This window comes from Phyllostomus discolor, chromosome 9 (genome assembly GCF_004126475.2).
Source record: "Phyllostomus discolor isolate MPI-MPIP mPhyDis1 chromosome 9, mPhyDis1.pri.v3, whole genome shotgun sequence".
In the NCBI taxonomy this organism is placed as follows: Eukaryota; Metazoa; Chordata; class Mammalia; order Chiroptera; family Phyllostomidae; genus Phyllostomus; species Phyllostomus discolor.
In genome coordinates this window covers 57,632,336-57,646,560 of record NC_040911.2, presented here as the reverse complement: position 1 = coordinate 57,646,560, position 14,225 = coordinate 57,632,336, and the positions used below count along the sequence as shown (strand labels likewise).

Here is a 14,225-nt window from a genome sequence, read left to right as displayed (position 1 = left end):
TTGAGTATGGTCGCAAAATAGAAGGAGTGAAGGCTATACAAAGTGAAATAAAGAAAAATATGCAGAAAACCAACATTGACAGGAAGGAAACTGGAACTCAGTGATTTGGAACAGAAGAAAGAAATAAACATTCAATAGGAGAAGAATGAGGAAATAAAAATTCAAAAAAAATGAAAAGGCTTAGGAATCTCCAGGACAACTTCAAACATCCCAATGTCCAAACCATAGGGTTGCCAAAAGGAGAAGAGGATGAACAAGAAATTGAAAACTTACTTGAACAAATAATGAAGGAAAACTTCCCTAACCTGGTGAAGGAAATAGACATGGAAGTCCAGGAAGCTCATAGAGTCCCAAAGAATCTGGTCCCAAAGAGGAACACACCAAGACACATCATAATTAAATGGTCAAAGATTAAAGATAAGGAGAGAATCATAAAAGCAGCAAGAGAAAAGGAAACAGTTACCTACAAAGGAGTTCCCATAAGACTGTCAGCTGATTTCTCAAAAGGAACCTTGTGAGCAAGAAGGGGCTGGAAAGAAGTATTCCAAGTCCTGAAAGGCAAGGACCTACATCCAAGATTACTCTATCCACCAAAGCTGTCATTTAGAATGGAAAGGCAGATAAAGTGCTTTACCCAGATAAGTCAATTAAAGGAGTTCATCATCACCAAGCCCTCATTATATGAAATGTTAAAGGAACTTATGTAAGAAAAAGATCAAAACTATTAACAGCAAAAATGACAACAAACTCATAACTATCAACAACTGAACCTAAAAAGCAAAAACTAAAACTAAACAAACTAGAACAGGAATAGAATCACAGAAAAGGAGATCAAATGGAGGATTATCAGCAGGGAGATGGAAGGAGGAGAATGGGGGAAAAGGTAATAAGCATAAATGGTAGGTACAAAATAGACAGGGGGAGGTTAAGAATAGTATAGTAAATGGAGAAGCCAAAGAACTTATATGTATGACCCATCAACATGAACTGTGGTCGGGCAGGGGAAATGCTGTGAGAGAGGGCTGAAGGGTTAATGAAGATAAAGGGGGGCAGATGGGACAATTATAATAGCATAATCAATAAAGTATACTAAAAAAATGAAGCAAAATTAGAACCATTTCAGCCGTTCATTTAATCCGTATCATCAACGGCCAGCACATATGTATAGATTGCAACATTTACATTTGAAACCACTGGTTTGCAAATCACTTCCTTTTTCATTCATCTACCCCAGAGCTACCAGCTCTTTTGGTCACAGTTCAAAAAGACAGAGGAAAAGATGACTAATATTGAGCCGTATTTTCAGTATTTTGGCTTTGCAGCCACTTTTTATTGAGTATTCCCAGTAGAGGGCAGCCTCACATTTAGGTCTGATTTACAGTTGTCCAGTGAACACATTCAAGTTAAAGGTAATCACTGGAATTTGTAAGAACAGGATTTCTCAACCTTACCAGTATTGACATTTTGTGTGGGGTAATTCTTTTCTGTGAGAAGCTGTCCTGTGCATTGTAACATGTTTATCAATATCACTGGCCTCTACCTACTACATGCCAGTAGCATTGTCCTGGTCATAATAATCAAAAATATCTCCTGATATTGCCAAATATACCCACTAGGTTTGCACACTACCCCTTCCCACCTGCCCTAGGTTTTGATTGTGATAGTGGTGGGATGGGTGGGTGTCAGAATTGCCCCTTGTTGAGAACTGTAGATGTAAAAGTGTTGTCTTACAAATTTCTGATGAGAGATCATTTACTTGGCCATTTTATTTACTTGGCTATATATATATATATATATATATATATATATAATTCTAATTTCTGCTTTGGGCAAGGATCTCTTCTGCTTAGAAGGCACATTTGATTCTGGAAGAGGGTTAGGGTTAGGGCCTAAGGCTCTGCATTTTCACACATTCGTTCTTCTTCCTCCTATCCCTGAGGAGATTAATACTTGGGTTTATGTCCTTTTACATTTCTTCCAGGGTTTTCTTTTTCTTAGTTATCCTGCACACATATTACTGTAATTTTTGTTGTTTTGGCATACAGTCGTCAACCCAAAGTCACTCATGTCAATTCAACACCAACAGGAATCTCCAACTTGGGGTGTAGTGAAGAAGAAAATTTTATTCCATGCAAATGGCCCAACTATGACACAGAACAGCTGTGAAAATAATATGGCTATTTGGTGGCCTTGAGGCCAGGCCCCTCGCCAAGTAGACAGCTCTGCTCTTCACTTGTCTGCTCTGCTTTGCTACAGCAAGGCATCTTCAGTGTTTCTTTAGTGTATCAGCTCTAGGAAGAGTAACATAGTCTTCAGTCTTTTGTGGAAAAGAAAAGTGGCTCTCAGAGCCAGAGGGGAGCTAACTTATGTAGACAGAAGTCCCTGCTCCTGGTCCCTGATTGCTCTATCCTCATGCAAATGAGAATGCCAAATTCTCACATTTTGGTCCAAAAGCCACTGTCCTGACTGGTCAGAATGGAGCTGCTGTAGTTGGTGGGTGAAGAAGCTGATGGGATATAGCTGCACAGCTCTATACAGGGACAGGGAATGCCACAATCTTATTGGTTGAAATAAGATCCCAGGAATTCATTTATAAGGGCTGGCTCAGAAGGCAGAAACACAGTGCCAGCAAGCAGTTCTGTGCAGGAAGCAGGCAGCTTAGTGCAGGCTTCTCCCTGAAGTGAAGTTGGCATGAGAATCCCCTGTATAGAAATGGCTGGTAGGCTCTGTGTTTTAAATTTGACCCCATTTAGCCATCCGGAGCCCTTCTTAGTTAGTATCTTCTTCCTCAGGGTCCACACATACCTAGGCCTCCTGTCTTTAAAAATGAAGCACACACACAGTTGATCCTCATTTATAGATTCTGTTTTTGCAAATTTGCCTACTTGCTAAATGTGTTTGTAACCCCCAAAATAATACTCCTGTTCATTCATGGACAATACAGGCAGTGAATATTTGAGTCACCTGATATACACATTCCCAGCTGAGACTGAATTAGACAAAGCTATTAAAAAACAAACAAAAAAAAAGAGGAAATTCTACCGTCTTGTTTCTGCTGTTACATTATGAACAAGTATCCTTTTTGCCATCTATTTAGTGTTACTTTTTTGCATTAGTGATTTCACTGTTTAAAATCTGCACCCCCCCCCCACCAAAAAACAAAACAAAACAAAAAACCTGTTCTCAAGCATAGCCCTAAAGTGCTTGCTGACTGGTATTCCCAAGTGTAAGAAGCTTATAATATGCCTTATAGAGAAAATACATGTGTTAGATCATCTTCATTCCAGCATAATTTACTGTGCTGTTGGTCATGAATTCAACATTAATGAATCAACAGTATATATGAAATAAAGTGTCTTTAAGCAGAAATAGAAATAAAATAAGGTGACATATTAATCAATTGATGAAAATATTGTCACCATTGGTTCATGGGAAACTAGTCCTGTATTTCCTCTATTTCCCCTAAGAGCAAAAGTTCAGTATTCACTAATTCATTGTTTGCATCACCATTGTAGAACCTGTTGTGAATAATGAGAATAGACTGTGTGTTGTATGTATGTGTGTGTAGAAAGGGGATTGACTAAAACAGGAAAGATTTTGAAAGAAGTGGGACAGGATCTTACCAAGAGCAACAAAAGATAAGCCCTTCTGAGACATCACTACGATGATTCCTTTCTTGACTTTCCTCATTCTACTATTTTCTTTCTAAGTACTTTTTCTTGGACTCTACTTTTCCCTTCATTTCTCCTTTTTTCTTTTTGTACCCCCAGGTTAAATTCTGTTTTATTTACTCCCTAAGAAACTTTATACTAACAATAGGTAGAAAATAGACAGGAGGAGGGCAAGAATAGTATGGGAAATGTAGAAGCTAAAGAACTTATGACACATGAACATGAACTAAAGGGGGGGAAATGTGGGTGGAAGGGGGTGGGCACGGTGGAGGGGAGTGAAGGGAGAAAATGGGACAACTGTAATAGCATAATAAAATATTTTTAAAATATTAAAAATAAATAATATCTTAAAAAAAGAAACTTTATACTACTGGTTTTACCAGCTACCTTTATAGTTCTAAAAATACCAAACTATAATTTGTATCCATATTCCATACTACACACTTTTTTAAAACAGAACTTTATTTGTAGTAGTTTTCAAGTATGTTTACAACAGTACACTGTTCAAGAGGAAGTCACATGCTTCCAGCACAAAGGTTGAATCACCCCTGCACCCACCCTAGGCCTGAGAGCTCCTTTTGGGATGGGGAAAATTTATGAGAGGGACAGATCTAGGGTTGAATAGGTGCTCCCCAATTTTCCATTAAGAGAGAAAAAAAAGCACAAATAGGAGGAAGAGGTGATAGACAGCTGATAGCTAAGCAGAGGAGTGCCCAGAATTTGGGGAAGGAATCCACGCCACACATTTTAATGACTCTGCAAGGTAGGTATTCTTTACTCTTTTGACAGAAAAGGAAAGTTGAGGATCTAGGAAGCTGAAACTAGTCCAACTTCATAAGTAGCAGTGAAGGGTTCTTTGAAGCAGGGTCTTACAAAGGCCTTATTTTTTCCTCTATACCAGAGGTTGGCAAACTATAGCCCTTAGACCAAATCTGACCCACTGCCTGTTTTTGTAAATAAAGTTTTCTTAGAATACAACCACACTCATTCATTTGTTCTTTGGCTGCTTTCACACAAGTGGTGGCAGAGTTCCGTTGCTTGAGTCATTGCAGCAGAGACTATATGGACTCACAACGCCAAAAATATTTACTATCTGGCCCATTACAGATGAAGTTTGGTGACCCATTCTCCCTACTGTGCTGCCTGTCTCCTAAGCTTTAAATCTACACACTTTTGGACATAGTAAACAGCGCTATTTGGATTTTATTCTAGTGACTTAAAATAACATTTATTATGTTCATTAATGAGGAATTAAGACAAAACATTACTGATATGATTTGTCTCTTCCCTGAAGTCTGGGGTCTCAGCCAAAAAGACTTGGCATCTGGGATTAGAATCATCTAGAGCAGGAGTCAGAAAACTAGGGCCCTCTGACCATTTTTGTAAATGAAATTTTATGGGCTACAGCAATATCCTTTTATTTATCTATTGTCTCTGTATGCTTTGTCCCTATAACAGTAGTTATAGTTGCAACAGAGACTGGCTCACAAGGTATTTAATATCTGGCCTTTTATTGAAAAATTTGCCAATATTTGATCTAGAAGCATCTTAAGTCACTTATCTGGCAGTTGATGTTGGCTCTTAACCTGGGCTGTTGACCAGAGTACCTATATGTGGCTTTTCCACACAGCCTGCACTTTTTTACACCATGGCAGTCTTAGGTTAGTTGGATTTCTTACATGGCAGCTCAGAGTTCTAAAAGTAATACCTGAGCAAATAAGGAGGAAGCTGAAAAACCTTTTCTGACTTAGCCTTAGAAATCAGTGTCACTTTGCCACATTCTGCAAATCACATAGACCCCAGGTCTCATGGGGAAAATGGTAAAGATTTATTGACCATTTCCTTAAACTGCCACAGGCTTGCTACTATTATCAGAAAGTCAAACATGATCTTTCCCCAAATCAAATCCTTCAGATTTTTTGTTCAATAGTGCCATCATTATTTCAGCCTTCTGGGCCTGAAAACTTAGTCACCCTGTCTTCTTTTTACGATTGTGCCACAATTTTATTTTTTCTATCTTTTGGATGTCTTTTTTTAAAGATTTTATTTATTTATTTTTAGAGAGCATATAAGGGAGGGAGAAAGAGAGGGAGAGAAACATCAATATGTGGTTATCTCTTGCACACCCCCAACTGGGGACCTGGCCCAACAACCCAGGCATATGCCCTGACTGAGATCGAATTGGCAACCCTCTGGTTCACAGGCTGGCACTCAATCCACTGAGCCACACCAGCTAGGGCTAGATGTCTCTTATTCTCAACTACTGTACCCAGAGCTACTGTATCCTTATCACCAAATCCCTGAACTATTGTAGTAGCACTCCAATGTATTCTCCACTACTGGTTTCTTCCAAACCATAGTGTACTGTGTCATGCAGAATAGTCTGTTCGTGCAGTCTAATCTGTAGATATCATCAAATTCTCAAGGGACAAATGCCAACAATAAAGTTTAACAACTATGTGTTGGGTGACCCCAAAACTACCCCCATATTTGGAGATTCATTAGAAGCACTCAACATGTGGCTAAGCTTTGTTATAATGAAAGGGTACACAATAGAATCAGTAAGGGGAAAAGACACAAGTAGAAATCTGGAAAATTTCATGTACATACTTCCTTATGTTCTCTTCTTGTGAAGGGACAAACTAAGTACATTGCTTTTCCAGAAATGAAAAATATAATGTATGCTCTTTTTCTGGCCAGGGGAAACCCATTAGAAACTCACAGCCCCAGGTTTTTATTGGGGGCTGGTCACAAAATTTCATAATTCCAGAAGTAAAGAGGATGTTCAGCATAAACCTCATTATTTGCACAAATGAATAGTCACAGTAAACCATTCTTATCAGTAAGAGAAAGGTGGGAACACTCAAAATCTTGTTTCCCAGATGCTAACTGAAAGCCAATGTTGTCAGCAGGCCCTCCTAAAAATAGTATCCTCACACTTGCTTTTGTGCACAAAACCACTTCCTGCATATTCTTGATATGGCTTCTTATATCATTTCATATCTGGTCTTTCCTCCCATCTCTTTTCTGTGACAGTCCTGTACAGTTTGTGGGGTCCATTCAAGAACCATCTTATCCTACTCCTGCCACTTTGGCCCCTTCTAAAGAGCTGATACTTCTCCATTCCATCCCTTATAGACCATTCGCCACAGAACTGCAAATACACTCACTGTATGTACCATTTAAATGGCCCTTAGCCTACTATTTTTATGTCTGTGTGGGCTCACATGTTATAGTATAAGCCCAATGAAGCTAAGCATTCTTCCACATGTCCCCATATCCCTTAATCACAGCTTGTACCTCATTGTATTAAGCTTGTCTATATGTGCCTCTTGAGAGCTGGTACTGCATAAAGTGCAGAGCCTAGCTCTATGTTACTTCCTTAGTAGGCACCAATTAAATGTTTGCAGGGACAAAACCTCTTTGTATCCCATACTCCACCCATCAGAATATAAGTAATATTCTAATAAATATGATTGCTAAAGAATACAAGTTACATAGTGATGTCACTAAACTTGTTCTCAAGTAGAATCTTTCCCTTTTAATAATCTATTTTTTGTATTTGATACTAATAGTAATGTATGTGCTAAATTTGGTTTCTTAAGTTTCATTATGATCTCACTGGATCTTAACCTTTTTTCTGACAGGGTGCAGACTCATCTGAGCGTGTCATTGCTCCCATGCGATGGGGCTTGATCCCATCTTGGTTCAAAGAAGGTGATCCGTCCAAACTGCAGTTCAACACTAGCAACTGTCGTAGTGATACTATAATGGAGAAACCATCCTTCAAGGTAGGTAGCTTATCTAGGGAAAAGATTTATTCTGGTCTTTTTTCAAACAGAGCTTTTAGTGACTTACATACCTGAAAAATAAAATAAAGCTCTCTTTGGAACCTCCTTTAGGGTCCCAAAGTGTGTTCCTTGTTGTTCAGGTTGATTGCTGTTTTATTTATTACTGTGTAACAAACCATGCCAAAATTTAATGGTTTAAAACAAATCAACTATTTATATTATATCACTTCTTATATCCTGTGGGTTAACTGGTCTCAAGTGGACAGTTTTCACATGGAAGTTCTTGTATAGTTATAATCAGATGACAGCTGGGGCTGAATGTCAAAGATGGCTTTTTTACCCACATGTCTGACATCCAAGCTGGGATGGGTAGAGCCTTTCCACATGCCTAGCTGTGGTTGTCAGCATAATCAGCCTTTTTACATGGCATTGGGCTTTCCCAAAGCACATGATCCAAGACAGCAGGGCAGAAACTGCAAGGCTTTGTGACCTAGCCTTGGAAGTCGCATGGCATCGCTTGTACAGTATTCTGTTGGCCCAGCCCTAAATCAGTGTGGGAGGGAACTACATGGGATGTGAATACTTGGATGTATGGCTAATTGGGGAGCCAACTTTGGAGACTAGCTACAGCAAGTGCCTATTTGTTAGAGAGCTATTGCTGTTGTATACATCATTTAATATTTTCAACATCTGTGTGAGTGGTAACTTTATACATATGAAAAGTGAGGTGCAGGGAAATTAAATAACTGCGCCAAGGTTACACATTGGTAAACTTAAGATTTTAACTCAAGTCCATGAAACATGATTCTATCACTAAGACCGTATCTTGCTCACATTTTCCCTCAGGTGCCTCTGGGAAAGGGGAGACGCTGTGTTGTTTTGGCAGATGGATTCTATGAGTGGCAGCGATGTCAGAGAACAAGCCAGAGACAGCCATACTTTATCTACTTCCCTCAAATAAAAACAGAAAAGGTATCATCATCAGCACTCACAGTAAATATTTAGAAAGGTACAGAGAAATTAATCCAAAGAAGGGCATTTTTTTCTTCCCTCATAGAATTTAATTTTTTAAAAAGATTTTATTTATTTATTTTTAGAGACAGGAAGGGGGAGGGGAAAGAAACATCCATGTGTGAGACAAACATCCTTTGATTGCCTCTCTTACACGCCACCCACCCCCACATACACACACAAATAGGACCTGGCCTACAACCGAGACATGGGCCTTAACCAGGAGTTGAATAAGGGACCTTTTGGTTCACAGGCCCATGCTCAATACACTGAGCTGCACCAGCCAGGGCTAGGTTTTCTTTTTTAATACCAATAATAGCGTTATTGATATAGAACTCATCTTTTTAAAGTATACAAGTCAGTGATTTTTTTTTTATCTATCAACAATTACTTTATTTTTTCCCCAATAACTTTATTTTTAATATATTTTATTGATTATGCTATTACACTTGTCCATTCTCCCCCTTTAATTCCCCTTAGCCCTGCACACCGCCTCCCACCCACATTCTGTCCCCCCTCATTAGCTCATGTCCATGGGTCATACGTGTAAGTTATTTGGCTTCTTTTCCTATACTATTCTTAACCTCCCTCTATTTTCTTTTTTTTAATTATTTTATTGTTGTTCAAGTACAGTTGTCTGCATTTACCCCCCATCTCTCCCCTCCATGGCCATTCCCACCTCACTCCCCTGATTCCACCCACCCTTGGTTTTGTCCATGTGTCCTTTATAGTTGTTCTGAAAACCCTACCCGCTTTCCCCTCATTATCCACTCCCACCTCCCCTCTGGTTACTGTCAGCTTGTTCTTAATTTCAATGTCTCCGGCTATATTCTGCTTGCTTTTTTCTTTTTGTTGATGAGGTTCCACTTAAATGTGAGATCATATGGTATTTGTCTTTCACTGCCTGGCTTATTTCACTTAGCATAATGCTCTCCAGTTCCATTCATGCTGTCTCAAATGGTAGGAGCTCCTTCTTTCTCTCTGCTGCGTAGTATTCCATTTGTAAATGTACTATCGTTTTTTGATCCATTCATTTACTGATGGGCACTTAGGTTGCTTCTATCACTTGGCTATTGTGAATTGTGCTGCTATGAACATTGGGGTGCATATGTTCCTTTGGATTGGTGCTTCAGAGTTATTAGGATATAATCCCAACAGTGGAATTGTCAGGTCAAAAGGCAGTTTCATTTTTAGTTTTCCGAGGAAATTCCATGCTGTTTTCTATAGTGGCTGTACCAATCTGCATTCCCACCAACAATACACTAGAGTTCCCTTTTCTCCACAACCTCACCAGTACTTCTTGTTTGTTGCTTTGTTTATGATGGCCACTCTCGCCAGTGTGAAGTTTTATCTCATTGTGGTTTTACTTTGCATCTCTCTGATGGCTAGTGATGCTGAACATCCTTTCATATGTCTCTGGACCCTCTGTATGTCCTCCTTGGAGAAGTGTCTGTTAACGTCCTTTGCCCATTTTTTAATTGTTTTTTTTGTCTCCCTGGAGGGGAGTTGTGTGAGGTCTTTTTATATATTGGGGATCAAACCGTTGTCCAAGATATCATTGGCAAATATGTTTTCCCAAATAGTTGGTTCTCTTTTCATTTTAATGCTGTTTTTCTTAGCCGTGCAGAAGCTTTTTATTTTGATGAAGTCCCATTTGTTTATTCTTTCCTTTATGTCCCTTGCTCTAGGGGACATATTGGTGAAAATATTGCTTCATGGAATATCTGAAATTTTCCTGCCTATGATCTTCTGAAGGACTTTTATGGTGTCACAACTGATATTTAAGTCTTTTATCCACCTTGAATTTATTTTTCTGTATGGTGTAAGTTGGTGCTCGGGTTTCATTTTTTTTTTTTATGTAGCTGTCCAGGTGTCCTAATACCATTTGCTGAAGAGGCTATTTTTACTCCATTTTATGCTTCTGCCCCCTTTGTCAAATATTAATTGACCATAGAGACTTGGGTTTATTTCTGGGATCTCTATTCTGTTCCATTGGTCCATGTGTCTGTTCTTATGTCAGTATCAGGCTGTTTTGATTACAGTGGCCTTGTAGTACAATTTGACATCAGGCATTGTGATTCCTCCTACTTTATTCTTCTTTCTCAAAATTGCTGCACATATTTGGGGTCATTTATGGTTCCATGTAAATTTTTGAAGTGTTTGTTCTATATCTGTGAAATATGCCTTTGGTACTTTAACAGGTATTGCAAATGAATCTACAAATTGTTTTGGATACTGTGGATATTTTGATGATGTTAAATCTTCCAGTCCATAAACACGGTATATGCTTCCATTTGTTTGTGTCTTCCTTAATTTTTCTTCAGTGTTGTGTAGTTTTCTGAGTACAGGTCTTATACCTTTTTGGTTAGCTTTATTCCTTGGTATTTTACTTTTTGTTGTTGCTATATCGATTGGAAATTTTTTCCCTGATTTCTGTTTCTGATATTTCATTGCTGGTATACAAAAATGCCTTTGATTTCTAAATATTAACTGTGTATCTCACTGTTTTGCCATATTCATTTATTAGGTCAAGCAGTTTTTTGATGGAATCTATAGGATTTTCTATGTACACTATGTACCATGTCATCTGCAAAGAATGCCAGTTTTGTTTCCTCTGTTCCAATTTAGATGCCTTTTATTTCTTTTTTCTTGTCTGATTGCTGTAGCTTGGACTTCCAATACTATGCTGAATAGAAGTGGTAAAATTGGACAACCTTCTCTTGTTCTTGATCTTAGTGGGAAAGTTTTAGTTTTTGCCCATTGAGTATGATGTTGGTTGTAGGTTTCTCATATATAGCTTTTTTTACATGAAGAAATGTAAACTTTGCTGAATGTTTTAATCATAAATGGGTGATGTACCTTATCAAATACCTTTTCTGCATGTATTGATATGATCATGTGATTTTTGTCTTTCCTTTTGTTTATGTGAAGTATTACATTTATTGATTTGCGCATATTGTACTATCCTCGCATCCCTGCGATGAATGCCACTTGTTCATGGTGTATGATCTTTCTAATGTATTACTGAATGTGGTTTGCCAATATTTTGTTGAGGATTTTAGTGTCTATGTTCATTAGCGACTTGGCCTAAAGTATTCTTTCTTTGTTGTATCTTTATCTGTTTTGGGGGCTAGGATGATGCTGGCTTCATAAAAACAGTTTGGGAGTCTTCTGTCTTCTTGGATTTTTTTGGAATAGTCTGTGAAGAATAGGGGTTAGCTCTTCCTTAAATGCTTTGTAGAATTCTCCTGTGAAACCATCTGGTCCAGGGCTCTTGTGTGTTGGGAGCTTTTTGATTATTGCTTCAATTTCATCAGTTGTTACTGGTCTGTTCAGGCTTTCTGGTTTGTCTTCATTCACTTATGTAAGGTTATATTTTTCTAGAAATTTGTCTATTTCACCTAAGGTTTCAAATTTCTTGGCATATAGTTCTTTGTAGTAATTTCTTAAAATCCTTTGTATTTCTGTGATATCAGTTGTAATTTCTCCTCTTTCATTTCTGATTGTGTTTATTTGGGTCCTCTCTCTTTTTTTCTTGATGAACCTGCTTAAAGACTTGTCGATTTTGTTTATCTTTTCAAAGAACCATCTCCTTGATTTATTGATCCTTATAATTGTGTTTTTAATATCTATGTCCTTTAATTCTTCTCTGATCTTGGTTATTTCCTTCCTTCTAGTGCTCTGAGCTTTGTTCTTCCTCAAGTTCTTGTAGGTCTAGGGTTAGGTTGTTTATTTGAAATGTTTCTATCTTTTTCATGTAGGCCTGTATTGCTATGAACTTCCCTCTGAGGACTGCCTTTGCCGTGTCCCATAAGTTTTCAGTTGTTGTGAGTTCATTTTCATTTGTTTCCAGAAACTTTTTGATTTCTTCCTTGATCTCATGCTTGACCCATTCACTAATTTTATGCTACTCAATCTCCATGAGTTTCAGTGTTTTTGAGTTTTTTCCTTGAGGTTGGTTTCTAGTTTCAGCCCTTTATGGTCAGAGAAAATGCTTGATATGATTTCAATTTTCCTGAATTTGTTGAGGCTTGTTTTGTGTCCTATCATGTGGTCTATCTTTGAAAATGTTCCATATGCATTTGAAAAGAATGTGTATTTAGCTTCTTTGGGATGAAAGGCTCTATATATATTAGTTAAGTCCATTTGATCTAGGACATTGTTCAATGCCACAATATCTTTGTTGATATTTTGTTTGGAAGTTTTGTCCATTTTTGATAGTGGGGTGTTGAAATCCCCTACTATAATTGTGCTGCTGTCAATGCCTTTCTTGAAGTCCTCCAAGATTTTCTTTATGTATTTGTGTGCTCCTATGTTGGGTGCATACATATTTTCAATGTTTATGTCTTCTTGATGGATTCTTCCCTTGAGTATTCAGAAGTGACCTTCTGGGTCTCTCTTTATGGCTCTTGTTTTGAAGTCTATTTTGTCTGGTATGAGTATTGCTACCCTGGTTTTTTTTCCCTGTCCATTTGCTTGGAATATTTGTTTTTAGCCCTTCACTTTCAATCTGTGTAGGTCTTTTGTTCTGAGGTGGGTCTCTTGTAGGCAGCATATGTGATGGTCATGATTTCTTATCCATTCTGCTACTCTGTGTCTTTTGATTGGAGCATTTAATCCATTTTCATTTAAGGATATTATTGATAAGTACTTATTCTTTGCCATTTTTTCATACCTGTGTTCCTCTCTCTCTCACTCTTTTTCTTCCTTTTCTTAAAGCAGATCCTTTAGCATCTCCTGCAGTGATGGTTTGCAGGAAGTGTATTCTTTTAGGCTTCTTTCATCTGGGAAACTCCTTATTTGGCCTTCCATTTTAATTGAGAGCCTTGCTGGATAGAGTAGTCTTGGTTGCAGGCATCTGGTTTTCATTACTTGTAATATTTCTTGCCATTCCATTCCTCGCTTGGAGCATTTCTATTGAAAAGTGAGCTGCTAGTGTTATTGGGGTTCCCTTGTATGTTACTTCCTGTTTCTCCTTTGTTGCCTTTATGAGTCTCTCTTTGTCTTGGAATTTGGCCACTTTAATTATGATGTGTCTTGAAGTGGGCCTTTTTGGGTTCCTCTTGACTGGGACTCTCTGTTTCCTGGACTTGTGTGACTTTTTCTCTCATCAAATTAGGGAAGTTTTCCATCATTACTTTTTCAAACAGGTTTTCTGTCCCTTGCTCTTCTCCTTCCGGTATCCCTATTATGTGGATATTATTAAATTTCACAGTGTCTTATAGTTTCCTTACCACCTCTTCGTACTTTCTGAGACTCTTTTCCCTTTCTTGCTCTATCTGGGTGTTGTTTTCTATCTTATCCTTCAGCTCGCTGATTGAATCCTCTGATTCTTCCAGCCTGCTTCCAATTGCTTCTAGTGTAATTTTTATTTCTGAGATTTTATTATTCATTTCTTCCTGGTTTTTGTTTATATTTCTACTTAATTTTTCATGCTGATGTAGTTCTCACTCAGTTCCTTGTAGTTGTCTGAGAATTTTTTGAGCATTTTTATATCCATTATTTTGAATTCTATATCTGGTAGTTTGCATACCTCCATTTCATTTAGCTCTTTTAGTGGGGAGTCTTCCATTCCTTTTGATTGCATGTTCTTTTTTTGTCTCGCCATTTAAGTGACTCTTTGTTTGTTTTTGTGCTTCCTGATGTTTTGCTTTGCTAGCTGTCTTTGTAGGGTGAACTTCTATGGTAGGAATTCTGTGGGGTTCATTGGTGTGGTCTCTTTGATCCCCTTGTCTGGATGCTCTAGATTTGC

At 38.1% G+C, this 14,225-nt stretch overlaps 1 protein-coding gene across 4 annotated transcripts in view; it reads left to right on the top strand.

Annotated features, from left to right (window-relative positions):
- HMCES (5-hydroxymethylcytosine binding, ES cell specific) overlaps positions 1–14,225 on the top strand; it is a 33,038-nt gene that overhangs the window by 3,483 nt on the left and 15,330 nt on the right. For 2 of the 4 annotated variants that reach the window (XM_036009409.1, XM_036009410.1), the window contains exon 3: positions 7,319–7,462. In XM_036009409.1, coding sequence (XP_035865302.1) covers positions 7,319–7,462 — 144 coding nt within the window. Of the gene's footprint in view, positions 1–7,318; positions 7,463–8,308; positions 8,456–14,225 lie in introns of all 4 variants that reach the window. The other 2 variants (XM_028524896.2, XM_036009408.1) reach the window with 2 other exon arrangements.